The sequence below is a fragment of the Schistosoma mansoni genome, chromosome 4 (assembly GCF_000237925.1).
Source record: "Schistosoma mansoni strain Puerto Rico chromosome 4, complete genome".
In the NCBI taxonomy this organism is placed as follows: domain Eukaryota; kingdom Metazoa; phylum Platyhelminthes; class Trematoda; order Strigeidida; family Schistosomatidae; genus Schistosoma; species Schistosoma mansoni.
Genome location: NC_031498.1, coordinates 22,115,683 through 22,134,266, shown reverse-complemented (window position 1 = coordinate 22,134,266; position 18,584 = coordinate 22,115,683). Strand labels below are relative to the sequence as shown.

At 37.0% G+C, this 18,584-nt stretch overlaps 1 protein-coding gene across 1 annotated transcript in view; it reads left to right on the top strand.

The window, feature by feature from the left end:
• Positions 1-18,584, top strand: part of Smp_144970 (putative copper-transporting atpase 1, 2 (copper pump 1,2)) — a gene marked incomplete at its 5' end in the record, with an annotated part of 73,392 nt that overhangs the window by 24,793 nt on the left and 30,015 nt on the right. The window contains 4 exons of the mRNA XM_018797213.1: positions 1,550-1,783; positions 3,071-3,271; positions 11,313-11,421; positions 15,158-15,282. Coding sequence (XP_018652277.1) covers positions 1,550-1,783; positions 3,071-3,271; positions 11,313-11,421; positions 15,158-15,282 — 669 coding nt within the window. The remainder of the gene's footprint in view (positions 1-1,549; positions 1,784-3,070; positions 3,272-11,312; positions 11,422-15,157; positions 15,283-18,584) is intronic.

The following is an 18,584-nucleotide window of genomic DNA, read 5'->3' as shown; positions in this document are numbered from 1 at the left end:
ACCAAAACAGATAAAACTCAGTTTGAACGTACTCTGTAGTAGTTAAGCTGGTTGGTTGATTTGAACGATATAACCAATTGATTTGAATTGAAGCGTCAAAACTGACAGTGGGTCATAAATCCTAATATGCTTGGAATATCTTACTTATTCCTTATACTCATTGATTTTGATTACATCCATTTCATTTAGAATAACAAATGTCATGCTAGTTGGAGTGCTTACATTTTGCAAATTAAATATAAAATCGACAATGCAACAACTTCACTCGTCTAGTCGTTCACCTTTTGTCAATTTCATAATTTTGTTATGTATTTCGATTACTAATTCTTTTCTCTGTGTAATTTATAACAGCTTAAATTAATGATATACGATTTATGCATTAGGTCAGATGTTTAATATTTCTATCTGTTCTTTATTCAATATAACAATAATGACAGTAATAATAATAATAACAATAATAATAATAATGTAAACAGACTTACCTTGCTGTACTGATATATTTATTTTACGTTGACCTATTTCACGAAAAACTATAAATCAAATCATAACTTGGTAATGATACCTACAAACTCATCAATAACCGGATCAAATTTCCATGAATAATCAGGTTAAATTGTAATTTATAGAAAAAATATTTTTCGTGAATTATTCCCTGATTTATTTCGTTTATCCATTTCTCTATGTAGTCAGTGTTTATTTTTCTCTCTCTTCATCAATGAATAATCTAGTTGTATTTCAATGTTTAATTTACTTAATCAAATTGTAACGTTAGTGATCAGTAATAAAACAGTGAACTGTGTTAGTGTTTTTTTTTCTCTATCTCTCTAATCTACAATGATTCTTTATTTAACGTTTAATTGTTCAACTTTGGTCGCGACCATTTTAAAACGATTATACTATTTATTAAGGCAGAATTTATTCGTAATGTTTTCAGTCCTCAACGAGCGTGTCGTATTCACCGATTTCTATCATTTTTTTAATGTTTATTGAGTAAGTGGACTTTTCACTAAGGAATTTATTTCAGCTCTTGATCACAAATAGGTTCAGTGTAGCGCAGCCCAACATGTTAAATGCAAATGTAGTGAAAATTAGACCTTGGGACAAAATTCTAAATGAAAATTATATTTTAATATGTAGCATTCATCCACTAAATGAACAGAAAACTGACTGTGAAAGTGTTGGATACACATTACATTTATTGAACATTGAAGCTGACGGATAACCCTGGTCTTCGTTCACATCATTTTATTTTTTAATATTAAGATATAAAGTTTCTAGAGTTTGTTCATTTTAAACATAGTTTTCATCATAATCTATCTGTCCTCTGTTAAGGATTCGTTTTAAATCATGAAACATTTGATAAGTGTTTTATCTCAGCCGTACTCACCCACAACTCAATGCAAAGTTAAACTATTTACCATCACATCTTTAAATGAATATAATAATTTTAGATGCCTTATTCGACTAAGTGATTTCGCATGATCATTAGCTTATTGATGGTATTAGTATAATATCTTTTCCTCTCTTTTTTTTTTGATTTTTACTCCAGATATTCGGTGGTCGCTATTTTTATATTCATGCATACAAATCATTAAAACATGGTATAGCAAATATGGATGTTTTAATTGTAATAGCTACAACGATTGCATATTTATATTCTGTCGTTATTTTATTAATTGCAATATTGAATCGTTGGCAACATAGTCCACGTACTGTATTTGAAACATCACCAATGTTACTAGTCTTTGTTTCATTAGGTCGTTGGTTAGAGCATATTGCAAAGGTAAAACATTGCTTCCTTTTTTTGCTTGTATGATTTATTCATTTTAATCAAATTTTTTGAACCATAAATGTGCATTAAAAAAATTATTGTTATTGTGAGCGGAGTACATTTGTCAACTATTTGAGTTACCTATCTATCAATCTTGACATGCTTTTATTATACTTCGATATGTGTAGGTTTTATTTTAATTCTGCCATAGGGGAATTAGTCATAAGTTTAACTCATTTGTTAAACTTATTTGTTTATTTACTCAGCTCTGAACTATACTGTTTGTATGTGTAAGAGGGTAATCATGCTACCATTCAACTAAAGTTTGTAGATGTACATTCGAAACTGGAACATAAAGTTATGGTAATATGTTAAAAGTCTCAACAACCAGCTACCCAGATACACGAACTTCTCGACTACTTCTATCTGCTCACTACCCAGGGTGAATGTAGGATCAGGATCCTGCCAGTCTTGTAAAATTAATTTGCACTTAGGTGTAACACACATAGTAGTTACAAAATCATGTTGAATGTATCATATATACATATCAACTGCTAGTTTGTATGTAACATGACAGTTCATGAAATTCTTCAAATTTGATGAATATAAAGTTCAAGAAAAAAGAACCAATTGATAACAATTTATTTTGAAGTTATATGGAGAAATCGAGTAGAAATTATGATACGTCGCTTTGTCACATTGTTCAAGTTTGAATTACTTGACTCTTTCTGTTGTGCACAGAGTTCCGGTAATCATCCTTTTTTTTAGAAGACTTCCTACGACTTTGTGTATTGTATTTACGGGTAATTCCAGTGGGTGGAGAGGAGATCCATGATCGTAGTTCACAATGTGTGTAAATATTAAATCAAGCACAGTAATAGTTACAGACGTATTTATAGTCAAACATCACAATTTAGGGTATAAAAGCCAAAACAAAGCTAGAAGCCACTGATTTCCCATTATCCGGTGTACAGGACAAGGATTAAGGTCGTTCATATGGCCTAAATCACTACCTCTCACATATCTCAATTCAAACTACTTCACGGTCACATAAATATATGCATAATTTCTGTACATATTCGTTTGGTTTTTTGACGGTGCATTTTCTAACGCCTCGTGATCTCTGTCTCTCGCATTAGTGAGAAAGTCAGATATTAAGAGTGTCCACTATTAGTCAATGAAATCGGATTGACAGATCATAACACCAGTATTTACTGAGATTTACGATTTTGGTTATTCGTTGCCTAATATTGTCCTTTCAATGTTTAATACTTATTATTATTATTTGATAATTCTTAGGGAAAAACATCCGAAGCGCTAACTAAATTACTCTCCTTACATGCTAAAGAAGCTACTCTTATTGACCTATCATCGACAGAAAGACAAAAATTAGAAGATACCTTACAACAGCAAACAAAACATTTACCGACAAATTTATTTACTAGTGGAATTGAAAAACGTATCCCAGTTGAATTGGTTCATCAAAACGATATCATCAAAGTAATTATGATGTGTCTTTTTTGCATTCATTCTTTTATCATGAAAAGTCTAGTAATCAAATATGATAAATATATATAAAAAAGAGGATGCAGCTTTTATTATATGCAACCTTTTAATGTGCTGTGCGATTTTCATACTGATATGAAAGCTTTCTGTACACGAGCCCAAGGGGCTACTCGAGTGAAAGGGAATTTATTCACTAAATCGAATTGAGAGCGTGTGCACATTGATTCGTATGTATGTCTGTCACTTGACTGTTGCTGCTACCTTGACGTGGTGGTCGGGCTCGCCTATCGTGATGATCCAATCGAGCTATACTGGCTGGAACAATCGTTCCTCAAGGTCCTACCATGCCAGACAGGTCGTTTGAAGAGCGGTGAGACTAAAAGCAGCAATCCCAAGGTCCGAAGGCGAAGTCGTACTGCTGACTGTACAAAGGTGTGAAAGCAGTAAGGTGTTTCCTTCAGACAACCAGCATGACAGCGATGCTGCCTTCCCACAAGGAGGGGTGGGGTTAGAAAAGGTCGACCCTAAAAATGCACACCTCGCCTTATCCCACGGATATCCGTCTCCGGCGGTAAGGACTTTTGAAGAACGGAGCTAACACGTCAAACATCCCCCACAAAAAGGCCGTGCGTGACCGGCCTCAAGCAGTTGTCCCTTGGGCACTGCGGTCACGCTCCCAGGTCGTTCAGACCAACACTAATCCAACTTCTTTTTCAGGTCCCTCAAGAAATACCCTTCCACGGTGTGGGCAGCCGGGAAGTGATACTAGCCCTCATACCCTTAACTGCACACGAGACCAAGTTGGTCACTTTCAAATCCTTCCTACACCTAATAATTCTGTTATCTCCACGACTAACCCTTCCCACGTCCTTTTATCACCTCGCACCGCTAGGGCAAACGATTCGAGTACACAGAACGTTATTCCTGGTCTCCTGAAACCACGCTCTAAACTACATGTAGGAACTTTTAATGTCCGAACATTGTGCCAAATAGGACAACAGGCTTCCTTAGCTAGGACTCTAGAATCTTACACCATCGATGTGTGCTGCGTCTCCGAAACGCGCATACAAGATCCGAGTAGTGTCATTCATTTGACCGCACCTAATCAAAATAAAGATTCATCTCGATACACGCTTCGTGTATCTGGAAGCCCTGATGCTGCTTCCCGTGGCCTCGCTGGAGTAGGTATAGCATTAAGTCGTAGGGCAGAACTAGCTCTTTTAGACTGGATCCCAGTAGACAGTCGTCTATGCGCTGTCCGACTAAACGGATCAGTAAGGACTCGGAAAGATAGGGAAACTCGTCGTTGCCTCTTCGTCGTCTCTGCCTACTCTCCCACTGACTGCAGCTCAGACGATATAAAAGATGAGTTCTACAGGAAACTTTCTGACCTTCTCCGAAAAGCTAGGCGTTCTGATGTAGTAACAGTAGCAGGTGACTTCAATGCTCAAGTAGGTAAACTAAGTGAAAGGGAAAGACACCTGGGTGGATCTTATGGTGTCGTGTCTAAAAGAACAGATAATGGCGACCGTCTGTTGCAGCTGTGCTCAGATAACCGCCTATTTCTTGCAAATACTAACTTTAAGCATAAGGAAAAACATCTTTTGACATGGCGACCCCCGAATTCGTCCCAACGTTGGACCCAATTAGATCACATCGCTATCAGCCACCGATGGAGGGGCTCGATAGAAGACTGTCACTCATTCTGGAGCACATGTTTAGATTCAGATCATGCTCTAGTGCGAGCACGTATCTGTCTGCGACTTACTGGACGTAGGAAAGACACTGCAGGAAAGCCTCTAAGGGTTCTACTTAATGATAAGCAAGCTAAGAATATATTTCAGGAACAACTGGTAAAACAGTTAGACAGACATGTAAGTTGTATCCACCCCGAAGCAGCGTGGAATGACATCCAAAAAGCTGTGGAAACAGCAGTGATATCCGCTAGTAAGGTAAGCCATAAGGTCAGGGAAAAACAATGGATCTCGACAGCATCTACCGCACTGATAGATGCTCGAAAACTCATCCCTCCTAGCTCTGAACATAACGAAGAGCGGAGTCAACTTAAGCGCAGGCTTATAAGAAGCCTACGTAATGATCGTGAACAGTGGTGGTTAGCGAAAGCAAGAGAGATGGAGAAGGCAGCAGCAATAGGTAACAGTAGGCAGCTATTCAGACTCGTTAAAGAAACCGGTATTAGGAACCCGAATATCAGTGAAACCATCTCAGATAAAGATGGGCATATTATTCATTCTCAATCCAGGAGATTGGATCGATGGGCAGAACACTTTAGGGATCAGTTCAACTGGCCTTCAGCCACACCTCAATTACCCAGGATCCCCAGTCGTCCTGAATGGCAAATTGATGTAAGTCCTCCAACCCTCTGCGAGGTTGAAAAAGCTATAGGAAATCTAAAGTGAGGGAGGGCAGCAGGCCCTGACAGGTTGACCCCTGAGATTTTTAAGGATGGTGGTCCAGTACTAACAGTGAGATTGACTGAGGTCTTAGGTAGAATCTGGGAACTGGACGTAATTCCATCTGACTGGTCCCAATCACTGATTGTGCCAGTCTATAAGAAAGGACAAAAGTCCTCCTGTGACAATCACAGAGGGATCAGTTTGACTAATATAGTGTCTAAAATATTAGCTTCAATAATACTAGGTCGCCTAACCAAAGCTCGTGAAGAGCAGACTAGAGAAAACCAGGCTGGTTTTCGACCTGGACGTGGTTGTATAGACCAGATATTCACCCTACGTCAGGTCCTAGAACATAGACATACATTCAGACGTCCCACAATAGTAGTATTTCTTGACCTTAAGGCGGCATTTGACTCCGTTGATCGTGAGGTTCTATGGCAGTGTTTGTCACTGAAAGGAGTACCAAAGAAGTACATTAACCTCATAAAGGCTCTCTACTCGAACACAACTGGTCGAGTTAGAGCCTATGGCGAACTGTCATCAGAACTGATTACCTCAAGTGGCGTTCGTCAGGGCTGTCCACTCTCCCCATTCTTGTTTAACTTTGTCATTGACATACTTTTAGAGATAGCACTTTCATCAGCTAAACCTCCAGGAGTTGAACTTTTACCGGGAGGCTCACTTGTTGACTTAGAATACGCCGACGACATAGTTTTACTCGGTGAAGACGCTGATAACATGCAGAGTCTTCTGACCACTATAAGCAACTATGCAGGCATGTTCGGGATGCGATTCTCTCCCTCGAAGTGCAAAATGTTACTTCAGGATTGGGTTGCAGCGACACCTGAACTAATGATAGGGAGTGAAGTAGTTGAGCGTGTAGACCACTTCACTTATCTTGGGAGTCTCATCAGCCCTTGTGGTCTGGTGTGTGACGAAATCTCAGCACGGATACAGAAGGCTCGTCTAGCTTTCGCCAACTTGCATCATTTATGGCGTAGGCGAGATATCCGTCTAGCAACCAAAGGACGGGTTTACTGTGCAGCAGTCCGTTCCGTCCTACTTTATGGAAGTGAAACATGGCCAATAAGAGTAGAGGATATTCGTAGGCTACTAGTGTTCGATCATAGGTGTCTTCGAAGCATTGCTCGTATATCCTGGGACCACCGGGTAAGTAATGCAGTTGTTAGGAAACGAGTACTAGGTAGGGATGGCAAGTCGATTGATGAAGTAGTGAAACTTCATCAGTTGAGATGGCTGGGACATGTGTTACGTATGCCCGACCACCGACTGCCCCGACGTGCAATGTTTCATGGTGTAGGAGTAGGTTGGAAGAAAGTTAGGGGTGGCCAGACCAAAACGTGGCACAAATCAATGAAGTCACTGACAAGTGGACTGAGCCATGTTGGTAGGTGTAGACTACCTGGTTGGGATTCGCGAGATGATAGCAACCGATGGTTAGAGACCTTGAATGACATGGCTCAAAATCGTTTGCAATGGCGAAGGTGCATCCACTCTTTGTGTTCTACCAAATTCTAATCTTCTGAATTCCTCATGTCTTTATCTTTTTCTCTTTCCAAATTTATTTCACTGTACTATACTCCTTCAATAATTTCTTCAAACCCTAATCTTTTGGATTTCTGATTATACTCCTACTACTTCTACCACTATGGGATTTGAATCGACAACTGCATCTCTGTGCTAATGTGGTATGGCAACTCGAACTGATGTACGTACGTACGAAGTTCTACGTTGTGACTGACTGACTGACTGTCACTTGAAAAGTAAAGCCACCAATACTAAATGTCTCATTCCCTATAAATGCAAGCTATTTATTGACGAATCATCTGTCCTTAAAACTTCGCCGATATCTTATTAGCCCACTATCAACCTTCTTTTTTACTTTTATTGGAGATAATGAAAGGTGATATTGCTTAGCTGTTCTTACTGATCATCTTTATGGATGGGGTCCGATGTATTTTAAATTATGACTTTGATAAATATAATCCTAGTGAGGCGTGTTCTCATAACTTCAGTGATATGATATTTTCTCAGCTATATATACATAAAATCACAACGCCAATGCATCCAAGTCTAAAAGCTGCTTCGTTGTCTTTATTGTGTTGTTCCTAAGCTCCAGATTAGCTTCGGATGATTGTGAAGGTTAATATGTTAGACACCATGTTAGTCAAACAGGTTTGTCTGTGATTATCACCACATGATTTCTGTCCTTTTTATAAACCGTTACGATCAATAATCTAGACCAGTCAAGTGTGTTTACATTCATTTCCCAAAACTGGACCCTCTACCTAAAGATCTCTGGAGTCCATCTATCACAACATTCCTAGATGAATTATTAGGTAAACACAAACATATGCATTTGTAAACAATACGTACTGTGATTTCATTTGTTGGAGAATCATTGAAAATCTCGAAGCAATACATCATTTGTTTCGTGATAGATAAGTACTCGGAGTCTCGTAGTGCTTATCGGAAGCTTATGTTAATTTAGAATACAACACAACCATCACTGATATCAATAGCAACTGTGTCATATTTGGCGGCACAGTTGTCTCCGAAATCGTACGGTTCCTGGATTCCACTTCGTGTAAACACTTCTAGTAAGTTTATAAACTAAGACAAAACAGCTGCTTAGCATCCACCTGTTGTTCTTATCGAATATTAGTTTCTAATGAAAATTACTTTCAATTTATCCCCAAAAATTTCACTTTACCACACTTATTATGTTACAGTTTGTTTGTATTTATGTATTTCAATATCTTACTTCCTTACATCTGTTACTCATCCTGAAGGAGCGTAGACCGCCCACCAGGATTCTCCAACTCCGTCCGGGACAAGCCTTCCCAGTTGTTTCTAAGTGCCATCCATTCCTTTGATATCTGCTTCCGATTCACGACGTAATGTGTTCTTTGGCTCTCGTCTTTTCCACTTCCCTTCCGGATTCCAAGTTAGGGCTTGCCTCGGGATGCAGTTTGGTGATTTCTTCAGTGTATGTTCTATCCTTTTTCAACGTCTTTTCCTAATTTCCTCTTCAGCTGGAAGCCGATTCGTCCTCTCCCACAGTAGGTTGTTGCTTATGGTATCCGGACAACGGACATTGAGTATTTTGCGTAGAAAATTGTTTATAAATACTTGTACCATTTTGATGATGGTTGTGGTAGTTCTGGAATTTCAGCTCCGTACAGTAGAACTGTCTTGATGTTCGTATTGAATATTCTGATTTTGATATTGGTTGACAGTTGTTTTGAGTTCCATATGTGCTTCAACTATAAGAATGCTTACCTTGTTTTGCCAATCCTTGCCTTCACATCTGCATGAGATCCTCCTTCTTCATTGACGATTCTGCTCATACACATGAAAGTTTTCACCTCTTCCAGATCTTCTCCATCAAGTGCTATTGGGTTGGTGTTTTCTGTGTTGTATTTAAGGATGTTGCTTTTTCCTCTGTGTATGTTGAAGCCTACAGAGAATGCTGATACACTAGTTTTCTTCATCTTCATTCGTTCGTGTGTATGAAAAAGAATGGTCAGGTCATCTACAAAGTCCAAGTCGTCTAATTGTTATCTTTCCTAAAAAAAATGTACCATTTATTCCAGCTTAATATTTTCTACTTCTTCTTTTGTGATTAAAATTCCAGCAAAACGTTTAAATTTTGTTTAAGAAACTATTAAAATTCATCATAACAAATCAATAATTTCATCCAGTATTTGAGGTCAATCATAATCCAATTATTTTTAATCTGAATCTTGTGTCGTATCATAGAAAACTACTCAAAGAAGAAAATTGTTAAGTTAAAATAAAATGAAATAATCAATAGTTTCATTATAACAATGAATCATGTATTTGATTAATATATACCTTTATGTGACAGTTTCTTTTGCTACTAACTAATATTCGTAAACAATAGATTAATGAGTGCCCCGAGGATCTCTAATCAATTGTATTCTGCACAATTAATAACTTCAATGTCATTGACATTCCTCTTAGTTCAATCACATCAAGGTGTGTTCTGTTGTATTATGCATACTTTTTCCTACATCACATGTTGGCAACCACTCTGATTGTTTCATGACGTACACAGTACCTAATACTGTGTAAAAATTCAAATTGTACTAAGAAATATTTTTTGTTTTTTAGTGAAATCCTTATCGTAGCTCTACAATAATATTTCATAGGTTTTATAATTAAATATAAAAATTAAACGGTAATTTTAATCAAATCAATGGTTGTGAATCAACTAATAATATTTTCCTGGATTTAATATTCTATCTATAAAAATAGTAGTCGGTACCATTCATGTATTATCACATTTCTTGATGATATCTTTCAATTGTCTGGTCCTAATTGGAAAAAGAAAAAAATGCCTACTTTCCATACTGTTATTTGTTTGATTGTGATATTCAATTTAGTTAGTGATATTTAGAAATATTTTGGTTGAATGAAAGTATGTTGAAGATCTGACTCTATGAATGAATTAGTCCAAATGAATTTACAAAATCTTGATGAGTTAGTTTTATAAATTCAACTTGCTACGTCCTTGATCTGTCTACCTGATAATATGCATGAGAGAACGTATCTCGTTCTAGATTAAAGCCTTAACACGATAAGCTGACTAGTTCAACCTTGAGACCGGAAATGCGTGAGTTCAAATTGTGACTAACTGCCTTGAGATAAAAACTATACTATCACCTGGTTGGTTGACAAGAAAGAGAGAGAGAAGACAAGTCAACTGAAACTACTCGATTTAATCCTGATTCGGATTTCGATTAGTGCAAAAAGATAAATGAATAAACAGATGACCAACATGACGATAACGCACAAACAATCCGAAAAAAATTCAATTGTTTCCAAACTGGTCATCAGGGTAGAGTACCAAAGCTTATGTTTAAATTACAATAGCTCCGGAACGCAAATGTATATGGTGATGAATCATACATCAAATGAAAACTAATGTTTTATAGAATATACTGGGGACAGAACTCAATATCAGTATTTTTCAAACTTTGAATTAAGTGAAATAACCTCCCCAAAAATAGCTTACGTTATTTGGCATGGCTTCTTTGTTCATATCACTTCTTATTTTTCATTGTTTGTCCGAATAATGAAATTACTTTTTCTTCACTATGATGAAATTTCAGGGGAAGGGAAATAAAATGTTATATTCATCTGTTATTTGAGTATTGTTGTAAATGGTTAGAATAATCATCCGATTCAATATTATTTTGTTAGAAATGTTCCTATTCGTCTTTATGTATACATTATAAAAGTAAGATGTACTTCCAGACATGATTGTTTACATCGAATTACGTATTGTAGGCTCTGTATTCAATGACTGCATCGAAAATTTTTTTTAAATTGTTGATGTAAACGAACGGTACCAGATCTTGGGAAGGAAATATAATTCGCTGAAGTGTATGACACCCAACTAGAGTGTAGAATATAAATTGACTCAATAATTAAAACGTTTTCCATCTACATTATTAATGTTGGTTGGGAAAGGTTTTCATAGGAGAAATTATTATTATTTTGTGAGATTTTTTCCTAACATAATCTCACCAAATGTCTTTTTTTTATTTATTTGATATTTCTCTAAAAAGATTCTTCCAGGTGAAAAAGTTCCTGTTGATTCTGTCATTTTAATTGGATCCACATCATGTGATGAATCGTTGATTACTGGAGAAAGTATGCCAGTTGTTAAAAAACCAGGTTTGTTGATATATTTGATAAATTGATGTAATAGACTATGTAATCAGTAGGTATGTTTTATGTACAATTTTGAGTTAAATGTTCTCAAAATAAAAAAATAATAATATTTACTATTAATATAGATGAGATTTTCTATCGTCTGGTTTGCTTCCCATGCACGTCTATAATGATTTATTCCTAATACCCTATTGTTATTTTCGTTCACCTTCTCATTCATGAATATAAATGTTGTATATATAAATGCATAATGCATACATTCATACGTAAATTTCGTTTTTTTTGTTTTGATGTCTGTACATCATTATTTATTTATTCATCGGGAAGATTCATTCAACTAGTAATATAAGTATGTTGTAACAATTGTTTATCTGGTAGTTTGTCTTGTAAATATAATTTATTCCTTTGTATGCTTCATTGGTCTTTGGTTTACTTTTTCTTCGTTTGCATCTATGTATGTATGTATGTGTGTGTGCAAGAAGAGATGGGATTACTTTATTAATTGTCATTTGGTTTGGGGTTTTTTGAATTTTTTTATTCTTCAGAATTTGAAGACAATGACAGTTTCAGACGTAGATCATCTAAGTAGCACTGATCATTCGGGTTTACTGTAAAAACAGCAGATATTGGCTGATAATTCTGTTTATTTTTCGGATTAGATTGTCATCAAGCTTTATTCTAGTATATGGCAATATCGATATCCACATGTATACACATATGTAAGGGATCCAAAATCAATCAAGTCATCATGTGGATTAATGATAAAGATGAAAATGGTTTACATAGCTAATCATAACAAATGTAAAGTACAAGTTATGACAATGTAAGACGATGATGAATGTATGTGCAGTAGTGGCAAAATTTATAACCGTTTGAATAAATACTTCGAAAAATGAGGAAATAAACTCATTAAAATAATAATAATAATTTTGGAAAACATATTTGCCTTAAACTTGGCTAATTTCCTAGATTAATAATTCAGATTTATAATTGTTGAACCTAAGGTGGATTCATTGAAAAGTATTTTTCGTCCATATATCTTTGGTGTGATATGATGGGAATTTAATAAACAGTTAAAAATAGTAATCGTTAGTGTACGAAATAAAAGAGTCTGTGTGAATAAGTGGTGAAAAAGGTATGAAAGGATTGAATAGAAACGAATATATATATATATATATATATATATATATATATATATATATATTCGAAATAACGCAAACTTAATGTATTTGAAAAAGACGGTTGTTTATTCGTGAACTATTTGATTTCAACAAGGGTGTAGCGCTAACCCTGTCTTCAAATGCCCTGGTAAGGCCGAGGGTGGGGAGAGTCAGCTCTCCCTCTCGAAATGCTCTTACACGGCCACGCGTATACAGCCACTATTAGGGAAGTCTTACTCACTGTCTTCTCGAGGTGGGGGTGCTGTTTACAAAATTAAGGAACGGAAAGCAAATGTCCAACGGTTTTGCCGGGTCAGTAGATATGGAGGATCCACCTAGGAGAGTTGAAAAACCCTGATTTCAAACCAATGGTGCACATGAACTCCAGGATCTTGAAAGAATATAGGGCCTATGAACCTATTGTTGGTCACCGGCTATTATAGGACTGCATCTCCTGAGATTGTTCCACGTCTTTGTGGATTAGACCTTCAGGTCAAAGTCTCCGGGTGTGGCCCTCTAAAAAAAACCACATGCTTTGGCTTGGGCACCCGGACAGTATCCTATCCCTCACACAAATCAATGATAACTTCTACTGATCTCATTGTTATTATGTGATGCATATGTATTTGTTGCCCCCTTGTATCAATGTTTATGTGTTCAAATCAATAAATAGAGCACTAACCCAAGTCTGACTCTCTTCAACTGTGAAGACTTTAGCATGACCCCCATATAGTATGAAACTCCCTACACAACTTCAGTTAATTTGCTACTTAAAGAGTTGTAGCTCGTATGAATCAATCTCTTTTGTCATTAACCTAGTGGTCTGTAAACCACTCAGTAGTTATAATTGTTATTATACTAGCACGGTATTGATAATTGCAATTAGTTATCTATTTGATTTAGTGTGAATTTAGATTTGTTTTGTCACATCTTTGCACTGTTTTCTAGTTTTGTGGTTTCTTCACTCAGGTATTTACAAATTATTTAGTTACTATCTTACAATGGGTTGTCTGTGTATATAAAACGGAAAAAGAATTAGTTATAATTCGAATTTATTTTTATTTTAAATAAAATGTGTTGTATAAATAGTTAGACTTTTTGGTAGGTGATTTTGATGGTTTAATCAATGATGGTGGAATCCAACACATTTAGCTTGTGATAACGTTTTACTGAAAGAGTTGATGTACGATCAATCTGCTTTTGAATTTTAGCTCAGTTGAGTAGCTTAAAGAGGAAACACGTTAGCGTCTGAAGCGATATGTAATAGGGTCGATTCTTTGTGAGAACATGTCAATACTGTAATGGTGGTGCATCTAGCTGATAATTCTTCACATCAACAACAGGAAAATACTAATTCTTCCAATGAATGTTGATATTATAAACTTAATTTAGTATGATAGTCTTTTTGTTTCAAGCTTTACTATATTTCATCTTTATTTACTTGACACATAACTATTTGTAATATACACATGCACACAGTGTATTAGCACAACTTCTAAAAAAATAAGTTGAAATGCAGGTTTCCACTCTCACTCTATTATACTTTGGCCTTTCTACACAGATTAATAATATCAGTCCCTTATGTAACTAATACTTTTTACATTTTTTTCAAAGATGAAATTCATATCAAAAGTGAGAATAACTTCACTATAGGTTAATTCTCATATTCTTCTTCCTTCTAGTTTAGAAATTATGGATTTAGTTGAATTTTTTCGGTGCGTGCGGAAGGAAGGTTACTAAATTCCTTACAAGTTATTATTTATAGTGATGTGTGGAATAAACCATAATTGTGCACTTAAATAAAATATTTTAAATTTTATAAATTATCACTATGTATTCCAATGCCGTATTTTACATGCTTTCTTCAATTTACTACTTAAACAAACGATATATTTCATTTAAATGGTGATACAATTATACAAAACAATTTCTAAAAGGACTATAAGCAAAGATGGATAGTGACTAGCATTGGAATCCAGGACGTACGTTTCGTCCACTGCTAGCCACTATCCATCTTTTCTTTTAATGCTTGTGAATTATGGCAATATCGAGGCAATCCTCACAGGATGCACATATGCCAATGAGAGACTGATCAATTTCAGTCCTAAACATCAATGGGAAGATTCAAGTAAACAATACCAAGTGAATTTAATTCCTAAAAGACTTTTATCCAATAATAGTTGATAATATGGCCTGGTTTTCTTATTTCAAAAGCTCTCAAACCAATCTAAACATTTTTATGATTGGCTAACAGCAAAGTCCTGAAAGTGCCTTTCGTTCTATTTGTAACTCCTCTACTAGTTATAATTGTATCTTAGTATTGATGTTCACTTTGAGACTCGAACCTAATTCAATCAGGGTTTTTCATATGGACAAACAGCAACAAAGTTATCTTTAGTTCAATGTATGTAACTTAAATATCGTCACCCTGGGAATACGTTATGGTCGTAAATTAGGACAAATTGAACTATAGCAATTATCTGTGACAATCGTCTTGAGGACGTTTTACATATCAGTTTAATAGAATTTATCTGAACCATGCTGATGATTATTCTTTTTTTCTATGTATGTGTATGTAGGATCAGATTTGATTGGTGGTTCTATCAATCTAGCTAGTATTGTATGGGCCAAAGCAACTCATGTCGGTGAGGATTCAGCCTTATCTCAAATCGTTCGTCTTGTTGAAGAGGCACAAACTTCAAAAGTTGGTTTTTTGTTAGATTATCTTGCAAAAACAGTGACCCATTTTATTTGTTTGTTAATGATTAGAAAATACTTACGCCTGTAACCCCTCGTGGAGGAGTATAGGCCGCCCACTAGCATTCCCCATCCAACCTTGTCCTGGGCAATCCTTTCCAGTTCTTTCCAGTTGCTATCCATCCTTTTCATATCTGCTTCTATTTCCTGACGTAATATGTTCTTTGGCCTTCCCCTTTTCCGCTTCCCTTCAGGATTCCAAATTAGGGCTTGTCTCGTGATGCAGTTTGATGATTTCCTTAATGCATGTCTTATCCACTTCCAACGTCTTTTCTAATTTCTTTATCAGCTCGAAGCCGGTTTATCCTCTCCCACAGAAAGCTGTTGCTGATGGTATCCGGCCAGTGAATGTTGAGTATTTTGTGTAGACAACTAATCATAAATATCTGTAGCTTCTTGATGATGATTGTAGTAGTTCTCCAAGTTTCAGCTCCGTACAGTAGGACTATCTTGACGTTCGTATTGAGGAATCTCACTTTGATATTAGTTGATAGTTTTGAGATCTATATGTTCTCCACTTGTAGTAATGTGGCTCTTGCCTCGCCAATCCTCTCCTCTACGTCTGCATCAAATCCTCCTTGTTTATCAACGATGCTTCCCAGGTACGTGAATGTTTCCACCTCTTCCAGAGTTTCGCCATCAAGTGTGATTGGGTTGGTGTTCTCAGTGTTGTATTTGAGAATCTTGCTTTTTCCTTTGTGAATGTGGAGGCCTATCGATGCAGAGGCTGCTGCTACATTTACTGTCTTCGTCTGCATTTGTTTGTGTGTATGAGAGAGGAGGGCTAGGTCATCTGCGAAGTCCAAATCGTCTAATTGATTCTGAAATGTCCATTGTATTCCGTGTTTCCCTTGAGATGTTGAAGTCTTCATAATCCAGTCTATCACCAGAAGAAAGAGGAAAGGGGAGAGTAGACAGTCTTGTCTGACTCCGGTCCCTACTGAAAATGCATTTTTCAGCTGCCCTCCATGCACGACTTTGCACTGTAGTTCGTCGTATGAGTCCTGGATAATGTTGACAATCTTTTCAGGAACTCCATAGTGTCGAAGAAGTTCCCATAATGTTCTCCTGTCCACACTGTCAAACGCCTTCTCATAGTCAATGAATTTGATGTATAGTGATGAGTTCCACTCAACTGATTGTTCAACGATGATCCGTAGTGTCGCAATCTGGTCTGTGCACGACCTATCTTTACGAAATCCAGCCTGTTGATCTCGAAGTTCGGCGTCTACTGCGTCTTTCATCCGATTCAGCAGCACTCTGTTGAAAACTTTTCCTGGTACTGATAACAAACTGATGCCTCCGTAATTCTCACATTTGCTCAGATCTCCTTTCTTTGGTATCTTGATGAGATATCCTTCTTTCCAGTCCATTGGCACTTGTTCCTCTTCCCAAATCTTCTTGAATAGAAGGTGAAGCATGTTTGCAGTTATTTCAATGTCTGATTTCAGTGCTTCTGTTGGTATATTGTCAGGTCCTGCCGCTTTCCCATTCCTGATTTGTCTGATGACCATCTTGACTCCTTCGATCGTTGGTGGTGACATCTATAGAAAGGTCAGTGTGTGCTGCTTCGATGTCCGATGAATTCAATGGGGCTGGCCTATTCAGCAGTTCCTCGAAGTATTCTGACCATCTTTACATCTGTTCTTGAATCTCGGTGATTGTCTTTCCTTCTTTGTCCTTGACTGGTCTCTCCGGTTTGCTATATCTCCCTGCCAATTTCTTCGTTGTATCATATAGTTGTCTCATATTCCTTTCTCTTGCAGCTTTTTCCGCAATCGTTGCTAGTTCTCTCATGTATTTCTGCTTGTCATCTTTAATGCCCTTCTTTACTTGCCTCTTTGCTTCTACGTACTCTGCTTGTGTCTTAACTTTCTCTGCTCGTGTTCGACTGTTGTAAATTGCTGTCTTCTTGTTCTTCCTTTCTTGAATCTTATCCGGAGTCCCCACAGAGATCCATTCCTTATGATGATGCTTGTTGGGGCCCAAAACCTCCTGACACGTTGAAGTTAATACTTCTTAGATCCCTTTCCATTTGTCCTCCAAAGTAGTTTCTTGTTCATTCAGTAGGTCCTGTAGAGCTTGGAACGTGTTGTTGAGAGTTATCTTGAATTCGTTGAGTTTGTTAGTATCTCGAAGGAAGGCTGCATTGAAGCTTTGTAATGCTGTTCCCCCAGTTGTCCAGTGTTTCTTTAGCTTCAATTTCATCTTTGCCAAAACCAGATGGTCATCTGAAGCTATGTCAGCTCCTCTCCTGGTTCTCACAACTTCCATTGTCCTTCTGAATTTTTTGTTGATACAAATATGATCTATCTGGTTTTCTACGGTGTGATGCGGCGAGATCCATGTAGCTTTGTATATGTATTGGTGTGGAAATATTGTGCCGCCTATAACCAATTTGTTGAATGCACATAGGTTTGCAAGTCTCTCCTCATTTTCATTTCTCTCTCCCAGTCCATGTCGTCCAATTATATCTTCATATTCTGTGTTGTCCATTTCGACTCTAGCGTTTAGATCTCCTATCAGTATGTTGAGGTCCTTTCGTGAGCACTTCGCTATAATTGATTGAAGCCTCTCATAGAACTGATCTTCATCGTCGTCGTTGCTATCATTGGTGGGTGCATAACATTGGATAACATTCATTGTAATCCCCTCCTTCTTTGTTTTGAATGATGCTTTAATGATTCTGGATCCATGAGATTTCCATCCTACAAGTGCATTTTGTTCTTCTCTGTACAGCATTACAGCAACTCCCTGAGTGTGTGGAGCATTTCCCCTTCCTGACCAGAGTACAGCAGCATCTCTCCCGTAACTAGCCTTCGTTGTCCAGCTAATGTCCAATGAGTTTCTCTGATTCCGAGTACTGCCAGTTTGTATCTCCTCATTTCCATTGCTATTTGACTGGTCTTCCTTGTCTCCCACATTTTTCGGACGTTCCATGTACCTATAAAGAGTGTTGTCTTGGTTGTTAGAAGGTGCATCGGTCTCGTGACTTCCGAAGAATTTCGGCTTTCATCATGAGGCGTCATAATTATTCCTTCAACTTCCTGGGCAGAGTTTCAATGGTTTATTTTGTTTAATTTGGTTGGCGTTTTTTTTAGCAAGGTTCTTTCTACGGGATGGGGTTACTGACATTATGCCCAACCCTCCTCCTTTACCCGGACTTATTACCGGCAGTCACTCTAGAAGAGCTACAGGCGTAGTTAATGACTAGGAAATACTAATTTTTTATATCTGAGTTCTACATGT